Source organism: Alligator mississippiensis, chromosome 1, assembly GCF_030867095.1.
Source record: "Alligator mississippiensis isolate rAllMis1 chromosome 1, rAllMis1, whole genome shotgun sequence".
NCBI lineage: Eukaryota > Metazoa > Chordata > Crocodylia > Alligatoridae > Alligator > Alligator mississippiensis.
The window spans coordinates 258,821,310-258,843,881 of record NC_081824.1 but is presented as its reverse complement, the minus strand read 5'-3'; the positions used below and the strand labels follow the sequence as shown (position 1 = coordinate 258,843,881).

The 22,572-nt window shown below is 45.7% G+C and overlaps 1 protein-coding gene across 13 annotated transcripts in view; it reads left to right on the top strand.

Annotated features, from left to right (window-relative positions):
• BBX (BBX high mobility group box domain containing) overlaps window positions 1-22,572 on the top strand; it is a 212,687-nt gene that overhangs the window by 163,428 nt on the left and 26,687 nt on the right. For 11 of the 13 annotated variants that reach the window (XM_059720550.1, XM_059720546.1, XM_059720553.1 and 8 more), the window contains 3 exons: window positions 14,512-14,709; window positions 16,368-16,560; window positions 19,933-20,077. In XM_059720550.1, the coding sequence (XP_059576533.1) occupies window positions 14,512-14,709; window positions 16,368-16,560; window positions 19,933-20,062 (521 nt within the window). In that variant the 3' untranslated portion in view covers window positions 20,063-20,077. Of the gene's footprint in view, window positions 1-14,511; window positions 14,710-16,367; window positions 16,561-19,932; window positions 20,078-22,572 lie in introns of those variants that run through there. The other 2 variants (XM_019476474.2, XM_059720555.1) reach the window with 1 other exon arrangement.

Here is a 22,572-nt window from a genome sequence, read left to right as displayed (position 1 = left end):
AAGAAACAATGGAATTGTGGAAAAATAGAGCTGGAAGGAACCTTAGGAGGTCATCTAGTCCAACCCCTGTTACATACAGGATCATTTCTGTTTAAACCATAATGTTAATACATAATGCTAAAACTGTTATTTCTATGTGATCCCAGTTCCAGAGCAACACTGAGACTCTTTATGTGCTCAAACATCAATCCAAGTCCGTCTTACATTGCACACCCATGCCCCAGATGATACCCTAGGAAATGTTCTGAGAGATTTGGGAATATGGAAGCAACTGTTTGGAGATCTCCAGAGAACTTAGATAGCTTTGGCACTCTTAGTGTGCAGATCCTAATAACCATACCTCCTTGAAGGATGACAGAGCAGCCAACAAGCAGAGTTCTGTCAGAAGAAGCATCTGAACTAGACTCCAGGTACCCATGTCTTGCAAACATATCAGATAAGAGCTTTGCCAAGGCAAACCATAAAGACTCTATTAGCTCTTGTCAAATGAGTCCTGAGACTTTCTGGAGTGAATACATATACCTCCTTTATTGAAATACCGTGCTGTGAGTTTTGAGCTATCCTTTGGAAATGATGGGGTTTATTTTACAACCACTATGAAATTTTGGAAAAAAGCCATTCAAGTTGTTGCACACAGCCCATTTGTTTACTTGCTAGCTTCTTCATTCCACAGCTGCTACTAAGCAGATTCTTAGTATTCCCAGCTCAATTCACATTCCTGCTGGCATCTGTGAGTCTAATGGATGGACCGTAAAGTGAGCTACAGGCAGTTACCATATGTTGGCAACTGCTGCAGCACAAAAAAAAAAAAAAAAATAGTGTAGCAAAGTGCTTTTTCTGCTAAGAAATTTTTGAAGGAAATGAGTTTGCTTTAAACCTAAGATGCCATTGTAAAAAGGACCAGCAGAACAGCAGTGTGTAAAAGTAATTGTAAACTTATGAAAAAATCATCTTTTGCAGCTGTTGTGGGCATGCCCCTATCACCCTATTCTGGCACCAGACAGCATCAGGCTGAAACATGCTACACTGTTCCACACATACTATTCCTTTAACCAAAAGCAGCTTATCCACCTGTACTTAGCACTGAGCAATTTGATTAGCTTTGCTTCTCAGTCTGTAATCAGCTCTGAAAGAGAAGGCCTGCCTGCCAGAGTAAAAGGATATTTGACCCCAGTGAATGACCTGTTCTTTGGCCTTCCCCACCAGCCAGACCAAAGAACATGGGCAGCCAGTGTCCCGTGGGGCCTTGGCTTCATACTATCTTCTTAATATGTATTTAGTCCTTTAAAGAAAAATTCCAAAATCTGGTTTTCATATCTCCATATGTGGTGTAAAGCTTGTACCTTTGGAAGTTTTACTCTTAACATTAATGAAGAAACAAATATGACAGTTTTCAAAACTAAAACTTGGCATTTTCCATGGGGTCCCTTGAGTCTAATGAGGGGTGCCTAAGCCTAAAAACATTAAGAACCTCTGTCTTGAATAAATGCTGAATGCTGTAGAAGAGCTTCCTCCTTGAAAATCAAAAATTAGCTTGAAATAATGCTGCGGTAAGGCCAGCGTTTATTTGTGATGTCACTTGTCATAATCTTAATGGATTTATAACAAGCTACATTAGAGAGAGAAGAACTGGCTATTTCTGTTGTTGAGGAGTATAAATGAACTTGTACTAATGAGTAACCTCCAGGCTAACATGGCAAATCCATTGAACCAATGTTGCGAGTAGCATAGCTAGAGAATGCAGCTGCCTTGCATGAAGAGGGATTGCATTTATAAAATTAAAAATTGATTTGGCACACACTGAAGTTACTTAATTTTTCTCTATTAGTTATGCTTGAATTAGTTCATACATAACCTAACATTGCTACAATGATTACCAACCTAGGATTGGTCATTTTGAATTGTACTCTGATTTTTCCAAACCTTTGATTCTTTAATTAGCAACATTAATTGATAAAAGTGATTAGGAAAAAAAATTAGTTTCTAGGGTCCCTTCTTAGTTTTACTGCTTCTACCTTTATACAAAGGTAAAAGAACCTGTATTTAAATATGATTAATATCCAGTCCTGCTTATGAAAACTTATTCTCTTACAAAGGCAGATCTATGAGGTCTTATCTATACAACCCTTTTTTTCCTTAACATTTCACACTGATGCAGCTACACTGATGATGGGAATGATGGAGAGCTTCAAAGGGGGAGCACACTAGAGTAGACAGACTATCTAAGCACAGTAGTGTAACTTGGGGAGTGATTGGGGTAGCATTCCAACTGCCTTCTTTATGAGGGAGCTCAAGAACAGCCATGGCTATTTGCACCACCTCTGCCAGCACCACAGCAGATGGTGTTGCCCCGTGCACCACAGCTGTCCTTCTGTGTCTCTGACTGTGCTGTTCTGCTGATATGGCTTAGAAATGTAAAATACTTGGGAAGTTTTGTTGTAACTAGAGAAAAGAAAGATCAGTTCTTATTGTAACTAGGACTAGATTCATAGTTAGGGGCTGGTAGGGACCTTTGTAGATCATTGGGTCCAGCCCCCCTGCACTAGGCAGGAAAACTGGCAGGACAACTGGGGTCAAGTGACCCCAGCGACATGACTGTCCAGTCTCCTTTTGAAAATTTCCAGAATAGGTGACTGCACCACCACTGGAGGGAGTTTATTCCACAGCCTGGACACCCTGGTTATGAAGGAGTTTTTCCTGGAATTGAGCCTGAAAATGGCCTTCCAGGAGTTTGTATCCATTGATCCTGGTCTTCCCCAGGGGTGCCCTAGTGAACAGCTGTTCACCAAGTTCTTGATGTACTCCCCTGATGTAGCAATAAGCCACTACCAAGTCCCCTCTCAACCTTCTCTTCTGTAGGCTAAAGAGGCTCAAGTCCCTCAGCCTCTCCGTGTATGGCTTGTCTTGCAAATCCCTGATCATACAGGTGGCTCTTCTCTGGACCCTCTCAAGTTTTTCCACGTCCTTGTTGAAGTGTGGTGCCCAAAACTGGACGCAGTATTCCAGCTGCAGTCTCACCAGTGCGGAGTACAGTGGGAATATCACTTCCTTAGTTTTGCATGAGATGCAGTGGTTAATGCATGCCAGTGTGTTTTTTGCCCTGCTGACCACAGCATCACACTGCCGGCTCATGTTCATGCAATGGTGATTGCTACCCAAGGTCCCTTTCGGCCATGGTGCAAGTCAAATTGTCGCCACTGAGCCTGTAGATATGTTAAGGATTGTTTGCCCCCAGATGAAGCACCTTACATTTCTGAGTGTTAAACTTCATCTGGTTCCTGTCCACCCAGCTCCTCAGCCCAGGTCTGCCTGTATCTGCAACGTATCTTCTGGCATGACCACTCTCCTCCATAACTTGGTGTCATCCACAGACTTGGCCAGCTAGCTTTTCACCCCCACATCCAAATCGTTGATAAAGATGTTGAAAAGCATGGGTCCAAGTATGGACCCCTGAGAGATACCACTGGTCACTTCTCGCCAGGACGACACAGATCCATTCATGAGAACTTCCTGGGTCCTACCATGCAGCCAGTTTTCCACCCACTGAACTGTTGAGCAGTTAAGCCCACAATCTTCCAATTTTTCCACAAGGATGTCATGGGATACTAGATCAAAAGCCTTTTAGAAGTCTAGGTATATAATGTCAACCTTCTCTCCCATGTCCAGGTGGCGAGAGACCTGTTCATAGAAGGAGATGAGATTGGTAAGACGAGACCTACCGATGACAAAGCTATGCTGGCTGTCGTTCAGAATCTTACCCTCAATGAGCGTATTGCATGTAGATTCTTTAATGAGCTTTTCCAGGATTTTCCCTGAGATAAAAGTTAGGCTGACTGGCCTATAGTTGCCCGGGTCCTCCCTCTTCCCCTTCTTGAAGATGGGCATAATGCTGGCCCTCGCCCAATCCTCAGGAACCTCCCCTGTACACCACGAATGCTGAAAGAGTAGTGCCAGGGGTTCCACAGTGACCTCAGTCAGCTCCATCAGCACTCTTGGGTGAAGTCCATTTGGTCCTGCTGACTTATAAATGTCTAGCTTTTCTAGCTGGTTTTGCACCAGCTCAGCATCCACAGTGAGAAGGCTGTCATTCCCACCATGGCCCCTGTGATCCGTATCTCACTTATCTTTCCCCTTGTTTCAGTGAAATAGTGAAACAAAGTGGGCATTCAGGAGTTCAGTTTTTTCCTGAGTGTCCATTACCAGCTGTCCCAAGGTGTTAAGCAGGGGCCCCATGCTTCTGTTTGTTTTCCTTCTGTTCCCTACATATCTAAAGAAGGACTTCTTATTGTCCTTGACTCCCTTGGCTAACTTAAATTCCTATGACCCCAGCTGACTTCCTGCCCCTTGGGGCAGGGGGCTGGACTTGATGATCTTCTGAGGTCCCTTCCAGCCCTAATATCTATGAAATCTATGAAAATCAGTCACCACCTTAGCTTTCCTAATCATTTCCCTACAAGTGCAGACCACTGTTGTATAGTCCTCCTTGAGGACTGTCCCTAGCTTCCACTGTGTGTATGCCTCTTTTTTTCTTTTTCACGAGGACCGCTATGTCCCTGTTGAGGCAGGCGGGCTTGCCAGCCCTTCTGCTACCTTTCCTCTTTACGGGAATGGTTTTTGTTTGTGCTTCGAGGATCATGTCCTTGAGGAATGACCACTCTTTGTGCACCACATTCACCTTCCATCCCTGATGCCACATCAACTCCCCCACTAATGCCCTGAGCCTGTTGAAGTCAGCATTTTTGAAGACCAGGACTTCAATCCTGCTAGTTGATTTGTCAGCCTTGCAGCAGACAGTGAACCTGATGAGCTCATGGTCACTGTCACCCAGGCTACCCTCAATGTGCAAGCCATACACCAGATCATCCTCTTTGGCCAAGACCAAGTCTAGGAGAGCAGTACCTCTGGTTGACCCTTGCACTTCCTGGGTCAGAAATTGCTCCTTGATTTACATTTAAGAAGATATGTGACTGATCCGACCTAGCCAAGTGTTCCTCCCAATCTACGTCCGGGTAATTGAAGTTGCCCATGACAACCAAGTCCCTTGCACGCGCAGCCTCTGTCAGTTCTTGAGAGAACTCCAGGTCAAGCTCCTCCTCTTGGTTCAGACTACATTCAAATGTAATGTACTAATGTAAATACATTAGTACTAGGTCAGATGCAAATGGTAAGCATTCCATTTTGTAAAAGCTTAAATCTGTTATTTCATTTGCATTACCACTGATTTTTTTTTTTTCCTTGTGAAAGTCCAGTTTGGCTGCTGCTGTTTTGGTTAATTACTTAAAATGCCTTTTAGCTCTGAAAAGCAACTGCATAAAAAGGGACCCTGTGGTGTGAGGGTTATAGAAATGTGTTCTCTTTCACTTCTGTGTCATTATTTAATCCATTTGCCAGCAAAAAATTGCTTTCTAACAGCCAACAGTACAAATTTCTCCTGGGATCTGCAGGTTGAGTAGAATGACTGTTGTCTCAGTCAACATCACTAGTAAGCCAGGTTTGCAATCAGAAATGCAAATGGTGAATGATTCAAATGAGATTCCAGCTTCCTTCCCCAAGGTTATTGGCTCTGCAAGTTGGCAAATACTTACTTCTGTCCAGAGGGTGTGGGGGAGCCAGACAACAGATACAATTCTGTATCCACTAGGGAGCAGATCTATGACATAAGAAGGTGCTGCTTTTACACTTTCAACCTTTCTTGCTATCACTATTCTCTTAAATTTCTGTTAGCATGTCATGTAAACGAAGGATTCTGAGGTCCCGATCCTATGCCCCCTTCCCTATACATGCTGTAGTTTGGTTGTCAGCAACCTATGGCCCACAGGCTAGATCTGGCCTGCAGAGTTGTTGGATTTGGCCTGCGGAAGTGGGGGTTTCAGTGGCTGGGGGCTTCATCCGCACCACCATACACTGCCCTGTGCTGCAACAGGGCAGCGCAGAGAAATGGTGACAGGGAGAAGTGGGCAGCAGCCAGGTCCTAGCACTGGGCCTGCATTTGACCCAGACTTGGTCATTCCAACCACCTCTGTTGTGGACCTCTGTGCTCTAGCCCATGAAGCACTAATTTGCTCTGCTGCAGGTTAGAATGGCTGCTCTTCAGTGGGAAGCAGCAGGTACTCACTGGTTCACCTCCAAGCTTTTACTAATACAGTTGTCCAAAGAGATTGGACCACAAAAGCCATATTCCCAAAACCCCTTTTTGGTACTTTATCACAGTTCAGTCTGGAAATTTCAGTCTCTCCCAGAGCATTTAGACCAGTGTTACTGATATAGATATATAGATAATATAATTTCCCCCCCGTCCCACATATGAAGGCCACTTCTGACTGTTTTGATCTCGTGTGAGACCATCAACTAACACAGAGGAATTTTGTGTTCAGGATTTATGTTAAGGATGAATTTGGATTAATTGTTTCACTTCTGCTGAGTGTAGATCTGCCATGTCCAAGTGGTTGGGAATCCAAGTGTTAATTCTTTAGTCTTGGATGATCTTTTCCGTAGTAGAAGTAAAAGCACTGGTAACCTACATATTTTTGTAGATTTTTCTTATTGCATTTCCTTTCCTGCTTCAGTGTGCTCCCATTTTGCTGTTTCATTGTATGCCATTAGGCTGTGGTTAAAAGAGTAATAATAAGGAAGTGCATGTTTCTTCTACAGTTTTTTGCCAGTCCCCTTGTGTCTAACTATTAGGTTTGGATAAAATACTGGGGCCATGAGTCAGGTATGCCAGGCCATCTCTCTCTCCCCTGGCTTCTAAATAAAGTTTGGAAATCGTGTTCCAGCTAAGCCAGTTTCTCATCTAGTATAGCAAGCCAGTATGGCTTGTGCAGGGTTCTGCTGGCCTTATTCAAAGTCCTTCAACACTGTTAAACACTATTTAATCTTGCATTGTATGTGAGGCTGAGACCCCAGAACTGAGTTCACTTTTGCATAATGCTAAACCTTGCTGATACGCATGGTTCCATTGATTTATGGCAGGGGTGTCCCAGGCTGGATCCTGACGGTGCTGTCTTCTCCCAGGCTACATCTAGTATGGGATAGCTGCAGAGGGGTCAGCATTTGGCTGCAGAGGGGTACCACTAAAATCAGTGGCAATTCTAGTGGGGCAGGAGTTTCATAGTTTCATAGTTGGTACAGTTGGAAGGGACCTGAGCAGATCATCAAGTCCGACCCCCTGCCATGGGCAGGAAAGAGTACTGGGGTCAAACGACCCTGGCAAGGTGTTCATCTAGCCTCCTTTAAAGACCCCCAGGGTAGGAGCCAGCACCACTTTCCTTGGAAGTTGGTGATCGTAGCTGCCCTTACAGTGAAGTAGTGCCTCCTGATATCTAGTCGGAATCTACCCTCTGCCAGCTTGTGACCATTATTTCTTGTCATTCCTGGTAGCGCTCAGGGGAACGGGGACTCCCCCAATGCCTGCTGGTCCCCCTGACTAGTTTGTAAACGGCCACTAGATCCCCCCTCAGCCTTCTCTTGTGGAGGCTGAACAGGTTCAGGTCCCGTAGCCTCTCCTTGTAGGGCCTGCCCTGCTGGCTCCTGATCATGTGAGCGGCCCTCCTCTGGACCCTCTCCATGTTGTCCACATCCCTCCTGAAGTGCGGTGCCCAGAACTGGACGCAGTACTCCAACTGTGGCCTGACCAGTGTTGCATAGAGGGGAAGGATCACCTCCGTGGACCTGCTTGAGATGCATCTGTGGATGCATGACAAGGTGTGGTTGGCCTTCCTAATTGCCTCCCCACACTGTCGGCCCGTGTTAATTTTGGCATCAATAATGACTCCCAAGATCCTTTTCTGCCTCTGCACTGATGAGACAGGAGTTCCCCAGCCTGTAGGTATGCTGCTGGTTCTTCCTCCCCAGGTGCAGTACCCTGCACTTGTCAGTGTTGAAACCCATCCTGTTCTCATCTGCCCACCCCTGTAACCTGTCCAGATCCAATTGCAGCCTATTCCTAGGAGGATTTGGCAGGAGTGCAGTGGTGGCAGCTGCAGTGGGACTAGCAGCAGGACCAGAGGGGCTTCCGTCCCTTCTCAGTTTCCCTCTGTCCCTATAGAACCAGGCCAGGACAGTCAGGGGACTTAACTATATACACATTTATTTACATTAACTTATCACAAGGGAAAGGAACATGGATATAAACATATGTACACTGTGTGTGTGTGTGTGTGTGTGTGTGTGTGTGTGTGTGTGTGTGTGTATATATATATATATGTATATATATATATATATATATATATATTTCTAAAATATCTAAACAAATAACATAAGCAATAGCCTCTGGGTAAATGACATAAAACCTTATACCAGTGCTCCAGATACAGGTAAGTCACAGGTAAGTATCTGATATGAAACAGATAAACCCCAAAGATAAACTCAATCCCAAAGGGAAACCCCAATGCCCTTGGGCTTTTCCCAACCCTACAAAGAAGCTGGTAACTTTAGGGGGGCCCTCCCAGTGGGACCTCCCTTTTCAGGAGCCCTTAACTAACCAGGGGGGGACTCCCCCTCCCCTGTGGGAATCTTCTTTTCCCTGTAACTCATGGCTCCCAGGCCTGGAGTGTGGTCCTCATCCTCTGCGCCAAGCTGCTCTCTCGCCTGAAGTGGGCTTCGGGGGGTGGGGGGTCGTTGTCCCCTGGAACAGGGCTCCGCTATGCAGGGCTTCTGGGGCCTCTGGCTTTACCCTGTCAGCTGGCTCAATAGCCTGATCACCGCCTGGCTCTCTGGACTCAACCTTTTGCTATGGGTTGGAGGCCTGGGCTGCCTCTTGCAACACCAGCTTTGGTTCGCTCCTGGACCCTCCGTGCAGTGCCTCCTGCACCGAGCTCCCAGCCTCATTCCAGGGGTTGAGGACCTGAGCTGCCCAAGCGCTCCAAAGGTCCTACTCCGTGCACTGTCCTGTGCACCGTGTCTCTGGCCGCATGCCAGAGGTTACAGATCTGAGCTGCCTCATGCAACTCCCAGGGTCTGGGCGCCATGTGCCGTGCTGCACACCGAAAGCCTAGCTGCTGGAGCTGTCTGCCGTTCCCCGCTGATGGAAGGATTCAGGGGTGCGTCTGGGCTACTGCTTCACCCTGCTAAGCAGCTCTCCTCAGCACTTCTAAGCTCCACTCTTCTCTCTTCTCTGTCCCGGATGTGTTCCCCTCGTGCTGGGCACGTAGCTCCTTTTACAGGCTCCAGGGCTCCGGCCCTGAAGTCTTCTGCACCTGAGTGTTGCAGTCTTCAATCAGGTCCACCCGGGGGGGGGGGGCGACATTCCTCTCCCCCTCCCCTCAGGAAAGGGGCGTGACTGAACTCCTCTTGCTGCCTCCTGATTGGGGAATGAGCTCCACCAATCAAAACAGCAAGATTTCAAGCCTGGGACTCAACCCAAGCTCCAAAAGGCAAGTCTGCTACACAGGGACCCCTGGGCCCTGGATTCTGTGGCAGGCCCTCCCCTCCTAGCCATGCCCCTGGCTTCTGGTAGCCCAGCTGGCCAGATCCAACCCATGGGCTGGATGCTTGATACCCCTGATCTAAGAGCTTCTACTTGTTTCTGTGAAGCTAGGTACAGAAGTGTTAGCAGGCCTCTAGGATTCACCACTTCATGCTTCTATAAACAGTATCCTAAACCAACTATTAATTTTCACAGAATGTGTCCAGGTAGGATTGCTTAGTCCAAAGATGTTTTTTAAAATAATACTATAGGAAAATACAGTTTTGGTTTCATCAACGGCAGGCAGTCCAACCACAGCCCCTAGTCCTTGCAGAGAACACTATATGGACAGATCCATGCATTTCCACCAAACATGGTGGTGGGGTGATCTGTGAAGAGCTTGAAGGCAACCTGTAAGACCAGGGACCCAGGTTGAAACCTAGTTGTGCTTAGGTCACTGTTAAAACATGGATTTTTTTTTTCCACCTTGAGCTGAGTGAAGGGGCTGTGAAGGAGTAAACACCTAGGCCTCTCTTGAAACTGCCTTTTGTGTGAGACCTTGTCATTACTTGTCAAGCAATTTGCAGATGAGCTGTCATATACTTCCCCATTGCAAAAGCTATAAAAGAGACTTGGGAATGAAAAGAAAGAATTTCTAAAGAGAAGCATTCCCCCAGCCCCATCCTTTCCATCAGATGCAACATGGCAGGAATATTTGCATGAGAGCAAAGAGAAAGTGTTTGTGTTTTTGTTTGCCTTCGCTCACAAAGCCTTTTTGAAACCCTTAGCTCTTGTGTGTGTAAGTATCATCTATGTTAACAGTCCAACATGCATGATAGTCATGGGTATTTCACATCTCAGCTGCTGCAAGTTAAGCAGAATGCTTTTTCTGTGGAGGGTGCAATGGCCCTGATAATTGTTATCAGTTTTACACTTCAAAGAGAAATGTCACAGTGGGGGAAAGGAGTGCCTAATTTGTACAAAATGAACTATTCTAATCAGGCGATCTTACAACACCTTCAGCTCTCCTGTGAAATATGAATTTTCATTTCTACCTAGGAGAAATTTTACAATCTTTGCATTCTCCTATGCCTGAGGAAGGGCAGGTGTGCCCAAAAGCTTGCAGCTAATTTTTTTTGGGGGGGGGCAAATATCTAGTTGGTCTAATAAAAGATATCACCTCTGCCATGTGTTCTGATTCCCTTTGCCTGTAGACCAGTACGGCTACAACCTGTATGCCTGAAGCAGTGTGCGGGGGGAGGAAGAAACCACCCAGATGCATAGTTACTTGAAAAATCTGGCTGGAGTGTCTTTTAAGAGTCCGGACCAAAATCCCTAATGGCCACTCTTCATCAGTCAGGTTGTAGAAATAGAGCTAGAGACAAGGATGATGAAAGAGAGATGTATGTATCGAGAGATGCATATATGAGCCTAGCTACCAACCCTTAAATCCCATAGGAAATCTAAAGAGGGGACTTCCCTTTCAATGAAAAATCCCAGGTAGGATTTAGCACACAGCAGCGTAATCAGCTTAGCTGGTTGAATATCTTGGTATTAAAGCCAAATTACTGTGTGTTATCTGTAAGTTACATCCACGGTCACTGGTGCTTCCTCTTTTAGATCTGACTGTTATACACAGTAGTTAATCTGCTTCTTTCCCTCTTTGGTCTCCCCACACAGAGATTTTAAAAACACACCTCTGGTGTGCAGAGGCCAGCTGCTTCAAAGCTAGTAGCTTGTGTGCTTTTATCAGAACTAAGAGCCACACACCCATGGGCCTGAAACCTTTTAATGAAATAGGATTCAGCGGGGTGAATGAAGTTCCTGTTGCCCTTACAGGTATCTTTGCACTCAAGTTTATGCTTCACTCCATCATCTGCTCATAAAATAATAAATGAAAAAAATAGCGATGGTCCCAGTGAACTGAAACAAAAGGCAAAACGAGTGGGGACTCTTCTGAGTGAAGACTTGTGAGCCTGGCTTTCCCTTTGGCTGTGTGACAAAGGGAAGGGCGGTCAAGGAAGTGAGCGGGTCAGCGTCAGGCAGTGTCTTGCTGTTTCTGAGAGAACAACAGGCTTTTGTGTTCACCCTGTCTCTTCAACATTGTGCTTTTAGTTAGTCCCACTGGAAGGTGCTTCCCACATCTTAGTCATAATAGCGTAGTCCCAGCTTCATCTGGGAAGCCCCTGCTGTAAGTCAGCAGTTTCTGTTCTTAACTGCAACTGAAACATAAGGAAAAGTATTGGGGAGGTTGTTCCAGCCTGTATCTCTGAAGTCAATAGCCCAGTTGTGCCACATGGTATCAGTCTCTGCTGTAGACTTCAACTAACCTGTAGGCAATAATGAATTACTTGATAAGTACTTCCCAACACAGCTTTTTCTAGTCTTCAAACTTCAGTGTATTTCATGGCAGTTCTCAGAGCAGACTTCACAAGCAAGAGTTGAGGAGCTACTTTAGTGAAAGATCTCATGGCATTTTTAGTACATAAGAGGTCACAACACGTGTTCCCTCTCAAAGCAAAAATTCCTTGAAAATGTCAATATTAATTCTGTTTAAAATAGGGCTGACTTAGAATTGTCCCTAAATTTTTGTTCAGAAACGCTCTTTTCTTTCAGCGTTCAGTGTCTTATATTGTTTTCTTTTTGAGCATATGGTCTAAATCAGCCTGTAGCTTTTTTTCTTTTAATGTTTTTTGCTTCTTGAATTATTTTTTTTAAAGTAAAATTACTCTACTAAAATTATTCTCTGTTAAGGGGAGGGGAGGGAAGTATGGCTCAGATGTAGAGAGCAGAGTGGATTGAGGGCTAAATCACGAACTTCACTTCTGATTTGTGACCGGCTCAAAAAGTATCTACCCTGCATAGGACACTGCTATGTAGAGAGATCCAGTCGAGAAATCATTAAGTTGCGTTTACCTGCAGTTCCCCTATCTGCAAAGAGGGGATGATGCTTATCCATCTCAGGGGCATGTTTGGGATTTTCACTTTTACTCTGAGTGTAAGAACCACCCTGCATGCTATGTTATGTTATCATTGCAGTAGATGCAGACCAGGAGGAGGGGAGCCAAGGAAAAGGCTCCTTTCCTTGCCAAGACCAGGGTCACCTCCATCTTGAGAAGGTGTGTGGAGCACTTGCTCCCTTTCTCCCAGAGTGAGAGGTGACGGTGAGCAGCAGCCACCTCTTTCCCTTCCTCTTCCCCAAACCAAGCAGTCCCTAGTTTCAGGAGGAGGTTAAAGGCTTTGTTAACCCCTGCAAGCTTCCCCTTCCTGCCCCTGCCACACAGCTAAGCAGCAGGGTGGTGATTTAAAGGTGGTGGTCGGGAGCAGGGCTTGAGGAAAGCTTCTCCAACCCTGCTTCTGGCTCCCTCTTGCCTCCCCACCACCCAGCTGGGCCTTGAGGGTCAAGGGGAGCCAGGTGCTGGACTGGGAAAAGCCCCACACCCCCAGCTCCTGGCCCCTCCAGCTTTAAATTGCCACCCCCATCACTCAACTGAGTGGCAGAGGAGCAAGTGGAAGCCAGAAGACCTGGGCATGCAGAAGCTTTCCCCAACCTGGCTCCCAGCTCCTTCAGTTTCCGCTTGCAGCTTGCGCTGACCCAGCACAGAACAGTGAGGCCTGCTGCTGTGCTCCTGAGCCTGGCCACCTGGATAAAATGCCCCTGCCTCACTCCAGACTGCTGTGGGTCAGCCCAGAGCAGCACAGGATGAGCTGCTTTGAGAGGGAATTGCTGCTTTGAGAGGGAACGCATGTTATGACGTCTTATGTACTAAATGCCATGAGATCTTTCACTAAAGTAGCTCCTCAATTCTTGCTTGTGAAGTCTGCTCTGAGAACTGCCATGAAATGCACTGAAGTTTGAAGACTAGAAAAAGCTGTGTTGGGAAGTACTTATCAGGTAATTCATTATTGCCTACAGATTAGTTGATGCCTTGCCACAGCACCTAAGTTCTCCCTAGCTCCCCTCTCCCCAGCACTCCCCCCCCCCCCCCCAACACATACCCACACACTCCCTTCACTCCTCCAGGTTAGTCTGGAGTAGTGCAAGGTGTAGGGCTGTTCTCCAGAGGGGGAGAACCGCAAGGGTTCCCACCATGGGAGAGTGCCCCTCTCTTGCCAGTTACCTGATTGGTGGGATGTTGTAGAGGGGGAAGCTGAAACCCTCCTGAGCTGCTGCCAACAGATGTTTTTCAGCAGCTGCCAACTGCCACTCAATAGCCTACCTCCTTCCCAGGCAGGGGAGAGGGCAGGGTATCAATTATGGGCTCCCCTAATAGTGTGGTGCCCCAGCAAGCAGCCCTCTAGTATCCCCTGGCTGGAGAGCTTGCCTGTGAAGTTCTCCAACCATTAGGTTGAAACAGTAGTTCTTACTCTTTCTGGACTTGAGGCACCCTTCAGTGGACTCTAGGCACCCCTATAACTTGTGTAAATTGAGTGGCACCCAGGTTCAAAGACTAATTTATATACAACAGTGTTTACCTCCTGGCACAGGTGCTGGGCAGTATAGGGGTGGGGATCATCCAGGCAGGAACAAGCTTGGCTTATCTGCCTGTCTCCTCACACTTTGCAGTATCTTTTAAAGCATCTGGTGGCACCCCTGGGTGCCCTGCCACCCTGGTTGAGTATCAGTGGGCTGAAGAAACATCTGTACAGACAAGCTTCCAAGCTAACTTTCTGCCAGAAGAAACTTTGTCCATTAGAAATGATCATCTGCACGTAACCTCTTTCTAAGATAAACATATCGGTGGGCTGTTTTTTATCATTCCTTTTGACTTCTGAGCACTGCCTGGCCAGTCTTGTTATGGTGTCTGAAACATTAGACAAAATCCTGGCACTACTGAAGTCTGTGTTGGTGCTTACTATTTTCTTTGAAAACCATAGACTTGAACCACAAAGCAAATCTTTAGGACGAGTTCCGGATGACTTCCTACAAACAAAACTGATAGGTTCAGTTTATAAACTTTCTGTGACTCGCACCCTGCAGCCCAACTAGTGAATGTTTTAAGTGTCATGTACAGATGGATGCAAATGTAGGAGTGCTGTGCAGTTAGCTGTTTGAAGTGCGTTATATTGAACTTGGTAATTTTGACTGACTTGTCTCATTTCAGCCATACTTTCAGAAGACAAAAACTCCAGTGAGCCTACATGGAAGAATAAAAATTCTATATCTACTCTAAGCACTCCGGAGCCAGCAATGATGCATGAACCCTTAGTTGGCAGCCAGAAGAGGAAAGCAAGGAAAACTAAGATCACCCATCTGGTTCGAACAGCAGACGGTCGGGTGTCACCAGCAGGAGGGGTGCTAGGTAAGAAATTAAATGTTTTTAATTATGCAAAATACAGGTTGTTGTGGATGGGGCTGGGATGTAGCAAGCTACTTAGAAAAGCTTCCAACTGAGACTGGTCGTAAGTGTTCAGTGGAAAGACAGTTATGTAAAAATGCAAATACCATCCATGTTGTATTTCCAGGGAAATTGTTAAACTCAAAATAGGCGTTTTTCTGTTGGATGAAAATCTTACGAGGCTTAAAAAAATTGTAAGTCTTTCTCAATGTTTTTGTATGAGAGACAGAGGATGTGAGAAAACAGTTATCTTTTAAAATGTAATTGCTTCTAGGCCAGTAAAGAAATAATCCTTTACTTATAAAGCAGGTACAGTTAGAGGACAAAAAATTGGGCTCTGAAACATAATCACTAGGTAAATCAGGCTCCCTTAATGGGTTATCAGTAGTAGGGCTATAACTTAGGACCTTTTCATCTAGAAGTAAGAGTTTCTGTTGTCCAAGGTAAAAGACACTTCTGTTAGCCAGGTATAGACTTGTGAGTCTCCAGCCATTACTGGGGTCAGAGAACAACACTGATTAAACTGGGATAGACATAGGAAGTGTAGGAAGTCTCAATTAATGGTAAAGCTCCTAATAAAGTGCTGCTCCAGGTATAGTTGCAGCTGCTCAAAACTTTGCTGACTTAAGCCACTTGTACACGTGACAAGGGTTGATTTTTAACTAAATTAAAAACCCAGTGTTTCAATTTAGGGGCTTCTGTCACTGTTACAACAAGGGGCTTGATCCTTTTTTTTTCCCATGGAGCCTGCCCTCAGCTGGGGGACAAGCTGCCAGTGGGCCAAGGGACACCTGAGCTGCAGGCAACCCTGGTCCTTTCCTCTGTGGCAGCGGTGCTGCTAGTGTAAGAGCTGAACAGAAATATTCATACTGAAAACAGCTCGGGCTCAGGGAACAGTTGGGTTGGGCTGGGTGCTGCCTCTGAGCTGGTCCACTAGCCACCCACTCAGGGGCCGCAGTTGTGGCAGAGTGAAGGGCTAGGCTTGCCCCCTGGCCACAGGAGACACAAGCAGGGCCCAATGCTTTTTTTTCCCACAGAGCCTGCTCACCTCTCCCATAGCTGGGGGGGGGGTGAACTGCCAGAGGGCCCTGAGCTGCAGAGGGCCCCAGTCTTTCTCTCTACGGTGGCTGTGCCTCCCAGGGATGCCTGGGCAAGCAGCTAACAGGCGGGTGCTGCCCCAGCTCAGAAGCAGCACCCAACCTGATCAGCTGAGGCAGTCCCCACCCACTAGGAGCCCACCTGGGCAGCCTCAGGAAGCACCATACTGCTGCAGGGGGAAGGACCAGGGGCCGTTTGGCTTGCCAGCAGCTTGTCCCCCTGACATAGGAGACTTGGGCAGACTCCACAGGGGGGAAAAAAAGGGATCTGGCGCCTCGCCACTTCTCCCACTGTGGGGAGAGAGAACTGTCAAAAGGCTGAAAAGTTACAAATAGCTACATTGCAAACTAAAATACATGCGGCTTGGTTTAGTTTGCAATGCAACAAACTCCTTTAGATAACAAAAAAACCCCATACGTTTACAGTGTGATGCAATTAAACCACAAAAATGGGCAACTTTTGTCACGTGTACAAGAGCCCTTGCTTTCTTGCCTTTTTTACCTGTTTATTTTCTCTTATTGCAGAAGAAAAACCAAAGGAGCTACTACAGGGTAGTCTCCAGAAAGTGTCAAGTGTAGAGACGGATTGCAACAGTGAATGCTCGAGAAACGCAGAAGCAAAAGAAACTCATAGTATTACACAGGACATGCCAGCTGTGTCTGCATTCTTTAGTCTTGCTGCTCTGGCAGAAGTAGCAGCAATGGAAAACGTACACAGGTCAGTATAAGTGGCATTCCCTCATTTATCTAAAAAGATTCTACATTGTAGCCTTCTTGAACTGCACAACATCAGAATTAAATGACATTGTTTCTTTCCAGAGTTCTTTCTGATCAAGTGAGTGGTAGTACTGGCTTAGTAGGTTTAAGTGTACATTGGCTTTATTTATCAGTTATCTTTTATAATAAAGTCAGTAAAATGATGCTGCCTGTTAAAGATACCTACTAATACTATTGTTTAGCCTAATTACAGAGTTCTTTTCAGTCCCACTGATAAAGTTTCTAAAAGACTGGTTTTTCAAATATATCATCTCAGAGTGAAGCAGGTTTAAACAGTCATAGTATGGAGAGACTGCGCATCTCTGGGATTTGAGGGAGAGAAGGAAGTAGGTAGACAGACAGGCAGACAAAACTTTGAAGGCCGAATCCTCAAGCCGAGTCTGGATGAACTCTGCATTTTTTTTTTTTCTTTAAACTCTCATGCTGTTGCTCTATAGGAGGTAAAGCATCTGCAAAATCTCATATGGCGGAATCATTCTAGGAAAGCTTGCTAAGTCTTGGCTGCTGCTTTTGCTCCCAGAGTAAACTGTTCACAGAATCCTTCAGATCTTCTCATGCTGTGTGCTCCTGCATTTCAGAGCAATGCTGTGAGGGAACATAGCCAGCCAGCAGTGAGGTCTTTTTTGTTGTAGTTGCTTCAGGTTACTATCAGAGGTAAGCTCAGGTCCTTCCTGGCAGCAGCTGGCAATCAGTGAAGAAACACTGGGTTTGTTTGAGAATGCTATTACCTCCCTTCATGTGAGGTTGAGAGACAGACTGCTTAAGGACTTCTTGTTGAGGCAAAAGCTCAAGAAACCACTTCACCATGTTGACAGCCTCACTGACTCTTGACCTTTGTAGCCAAGCCACAATTCTGCTTCTCAGTAAAAATGACTTGAATATTCAGGGCTGTTTGTGAGCCATTATAGCCACACAAACGAAACATTAGGTAAAGCCTTTTCAGAATCACAGCTCCCTTCTGCAGAAACCATTTGCTTTTTAAAAGACTGTTTTGGAAGAGAAATGCTTTCATACTGTTTTCAGTGTAGCCTGCCTTCTGATGCTTGCACAAAAACATATGGGTAAGAATTAGAGCAAAGTTGTGAACCCACATCTTCCTCATCTGGTCACCAGATTATATATATAATTTCACATATTATGTAATATCAAGGACCATGACCTAGAGAAGTGTGGCGCCTTATTCTGTTCTTTATTACACCCCCCAAGTGACACACCATCCCTGTCCCTGCCCAATTTTTTGCTCTGCTTTTTGCTCTCAGCTCTGTGCTCCTGACCTCGTTTTCTGCTCTGCTTTCTGCCACTGTGCTGCCTACCCCCTTTCCAATCTCCCCCATGCCCCACACAGGTTACTGTCTAGTGCCTATGCCACTTGCGGCACCTGTGCTACAGGTTGGCCACCTCTGGTCTCGACAGTATCACCAGTTTCAATTTAATATATGGATTTATGCTGGGGGAGGAGGGAGAGCAAGAGTTTGCTCTAGCTTGTTCATTCTCCTCATTTCTCCTTGTTCTCAAGCCCCTTTTTCTCCTGTTGCAGTGCCTGTCTGAAACAAATTTGGGAGCCTCTCTCTTTTGGCAGTTTTCCAAATACAAACCCAATTTATTTCATCTTTCCTTCCAGTAGTAGTAGCAAAACATCTCTTGCCCATGGTTTCAAGAATACACAGGCACATGTCCAGCTACTGCTGCAAACTTGAATTTCCAGTCACGTATCCAAACCAAGGCCTCAGGACTCCTTCCGAATACAGTCTTGGCAAATATCTCTTGCAGAGCCAAAAAAAAAGTCAAAACATAAATTTGAATCTGATGTCCCTAACTTTAGTCTTCATGGTGCCCTGCCAATATCAGCTGCTGTTACTTTGCCCTACAGATAAACGCAGTGCGAGAAGGTTGCTGCTTAGCTTGCTTTGTTTTGTTGCCTGTATTTAATTATTAATTATTTTATAGAGCCCCAGGGACTGTGGAAAACAAATGCTGTTCTACTCTCATTAGAGTTTGGCTGAAATCTGCAACCTTGTTTTCAATATGAATATTTCTGTTCAGCTCTAGTTACCCAGAGCATGTCATCGTTAAATGCAATACAGACTGGTTAATTCGTCACTCCAAGGGGATTAGTAATGAAAATTCATCCACGAGTGACTAATTATCAGCAGTTAACTATTTTAATTTTTTGCAGGATGTATTTTTCATGCTACATTGAAACACAGTGGGTGCGTCTACATGTGATGCTATGTCGCCATAGTGTCGGTGGTTACAAACCCTGATGCTGAGGCTTTGTTGCCCTAGCAACAAGCTACCTCGCTATACTGCGTTGCTACAGCGACATAGCTGCTAAAAATAACTGTGCGCCATCGGGACGGCACAGTAACGGCTGTTACTGCACCATCATTTAGTATTTCCTAAAGCAAGTACTAAATGATATGCACTGTGGGGGGCCTTGTGTAGACGTGTCCAGTAAAAAAAACAAACAAACAAACAAACAAAACTTTCTGACATTTTATCGTGAAGGAAAAAATGCGTTACAAAATGTATACCAAGTATGGACATTCCCACTTGCTAGCCGAGAACTGAATAATTATACAGATAAACACGTAATGTACAGTTTCTTGCCACAAAAACAGTGATTTTCAGGAAGTGAAATAATCAAAGAGTTTTGCTTTGCACTCTCACAGGCATTTACTGCCAGAACAAAACATATTTCTACAGAATGGAATAGTGGATTATCTATGTCTATTTGAGCCAAGAAAAGCTGAAGAGCAGTTATGCTGTGTGAGAACTGGCTGGCTTGAGAGGTGCTATGCAGGACACGTTTTAAGCTGGCTAATAATCAGGAGCAAAATTCATTGTGGTTTAATATATAGGTTCATTTAAAAATGATTTATTACAGTTTAACAGATGATAAATTTACTAATATAGTTGATATGAATCAGTAAGACTATGGCAGGGATTCAGTGCACCCACTAGTAGGCCCAAAGGTGTGTTATCCCAGTGACTGAGGCTGTGTGTAGATGAAACGAGGGGCGAGTGTGCACAACGCTTTAAAGCGAGCTAAATGCTTTTGCACTGCTTTAATGGTGTCGGTGTTTGCATGCCTGTTGCATATTGCGCGTTAATTCCAGCCGCTGTAGGAAATTTGGCGCTGTAATGCACCTTAAATGACTTGGGGCGCAGCAAACTAAAACTCCTTCAGGGAGTTTTAGTTTGCTGCCCCTACAGCCATGGAGTACAGCACCGGGCTCTGTGCGGCTCTGCAGGAAGGCTCTGCCCAAGAAAAGAGGTGAGCCTGATCTCTCTCTCTCTCCTCCCCCTGGAGCCTGCCTGCCTGCCTGACCTGCACGGGGGTCCAGTGCTTCCCTTCGTGGCTGCGGTGCCCCCTGGGACTGCCTGAGCCAGGTGCCTGCGTGCGGGGGCCGCCTGGGGGGGGGGGGCCGCCGCTGCTGTGAAGGGAAGCATCAGCCCCTCCTGCAGCCCAGGAACCGCTCCGCCCGCCGGCAGCTCACCCTCCCCTCCCCACCAGATAGGCAGGTAAGTCAGTAAGGTGTGTGCACAACGCGGGGATTTAATTGGCCCTAAATTGAAGTGGTGTTTTTTAAAACCCACACGCCCTGAATCACTAGATTTCACTGTATAAAGGGCCCGATTCTCTCTTGCACTAAAGCTGCTTTATATCACTGTGGCAGCATTAAGTGGGTTCAGAACACATCTGCACCCACGCTTGCTTTAAGGTACCTTGACATTGGTAAAGCAGTTAAAAAATTTTTGTGTAAAGAAGAATTGGGCCCAAAAGGTTTTCTTACTAGATATTTGAACTCACTTGTGATATTTTGTTTTTTGTTGATAAAAAAGAACAAAGATGTACCATCTGTTCAAATTTAAAAGGTGAACTGCAAATGAGATCTCAAAGTCCATCTGCGTCAGTGATTCAGTTTAAATACCAGCATGTCATTCTGGCACAGATGGACTTCTTTGGCAGTTCATCTCTATGAAACCCAGCTCATGGGTATTATGTGCAGACTAGCACTGATATAAAACCACCATTTCCTTATGGCTGCAGTTGATGAAATATCAGATCTTGAAAAGTTCACGTTGCATCTTAAGGGGACCAAAATTCTTTGCTATCTGTAGGACACTCAGTGGTTTTTGTTTTACTGTTCCTGGAATATATGAAGTATAGAGAGGTTCTTGGTGGTGTATTTTACCATCATTTCTTAAACCTTGGGGATCAATTTGTGGTAACACCTAATGCATATTTCCTTGCATATGTTACTAGATTTGCCTGTCACTTTGGGGTGTGTTCATTTATTAGGGGTATGTTTCTGGGAAATTTATGATTCCATCAATGTGCTGTTTGTGTTACTTGTGTTTCTATGTGGAGCTGTATCTCTCCCTTCTGCAAGTCCTCACCCCCAATGGAGCTATCTTACAGGACTCGGGTTCAATGGAGCTGGGTTCCTCCAACTACCAGATCAGTCAAACACATATACACACATACGCACACAAATTAACAGGGCACGCCTGAGCTGGGCCGGGTTATTCGGCATTGACAGGCTAACACCCTCATATGCCTTGAACTCAGTTCATCCCTTATTTCAGCAGGACAATAATAAATGCAGTTAGACACACAAAACATACATGCTTAACAGAGTATGTCTCAGCAGGCTGGGTCCAATCGGCACTTTCAGCTGATACCCTCATGTGCCTCAAAACTCAGCACATCCCAATCTCTTGTCACAATGGTCCTAGTAGTAACTGCCTTGATGAGCAGACCCCACTGTATTTTTGGGCAATACAGGGATCTTTGGCTTAGGTAAAAGAAGCGTTGCTGCAAAGCAAATGGGGAGGTCCAGGGGAAAGAAACGTAAGTGAAGTTCAGAGAGAGAGTATAGCAACCAGCTTGACCATAAAAGTTATTTATTGCCAGGTATATGAACTTATGATGATACCAGTAGTAATAGCCATACAAGAGACACAAATAAAACAGTTACAATACTACATAGTCTCAGGTATTTGGGGAAGTATAGCTCAAGTTTGATCAGCAAAAGTCAGGTTTAGAAAGCTGTGCCTGAAGTAAGAGAGTGAAAGTCAGGTTCCTGGAGTCAGAGAGAGAGAGAGAAAGAGTTGGGGTCTCACCACTCAGCAAAGTTTGAACCAGTCGAGGTTCCCAAGTTTTTGTTGGAGCTTGCAGACAGGCAGAGCCCTTGGCATGATCAGTCTTCAGGCAGAAAAGGAGTGGAACTGGTGCAGCTTTTGGATCCAAGCACCAGGACAGAAACTAGAGCTTGGGTAGGGGGTTTTGTAGAGAATGATCAATGGCTTAAGGGAGAACACTAGGTTTGTTTATGGGTAAATGATGGCTCCTATGCTGGATAATAGGAACTGATCACCCCTGGCCATGGGTGGCATCACTCTGAGGGAGCTCACAATACAGACAGGCAGATTGTGTTTTGGGTACCAATAAAGGAGTCATTACTAGAATTGGTCTGATAAATGCTGAGCTGAGTGTGTGCAGATGTGGGCTGATTAGCATTTCGAGCAGGGATCCCCCATCATGCAATGCTCCCCTGCTTCGCTGCTCCCAGAGTTCAGCGTGGTCCTTGGAATCTCTGTTCTCCATCCTGAATGCTGATGAAGGTGCTTTCCTGCCCCATCTCCCATGTAAATGAGTTGCCATCCGGTTCCATCTCCGATGTAAATGAGACCAGGGGAGTTGCTTCACTCCTATCACCCTTGCCTGGAGGGCTTTAGGTGCGTCTCCCACTGCATCTTCATTGTCTTTTGGAAGTCCTTTCAGGCAGAGGTGGGGGGGTGGAGGTGAGTCCTTTGTGAGTCAGACAGGCTGGGCGCTGTGCTGGGGTTCCCCAAGAACATAGAGCTGACAGGTAACACACAGCAACAGTTTCTTCAAGCAAGTAAGCAGTACTCTGTTTTTCAGAGTTCTTGGTGCCACTTATGG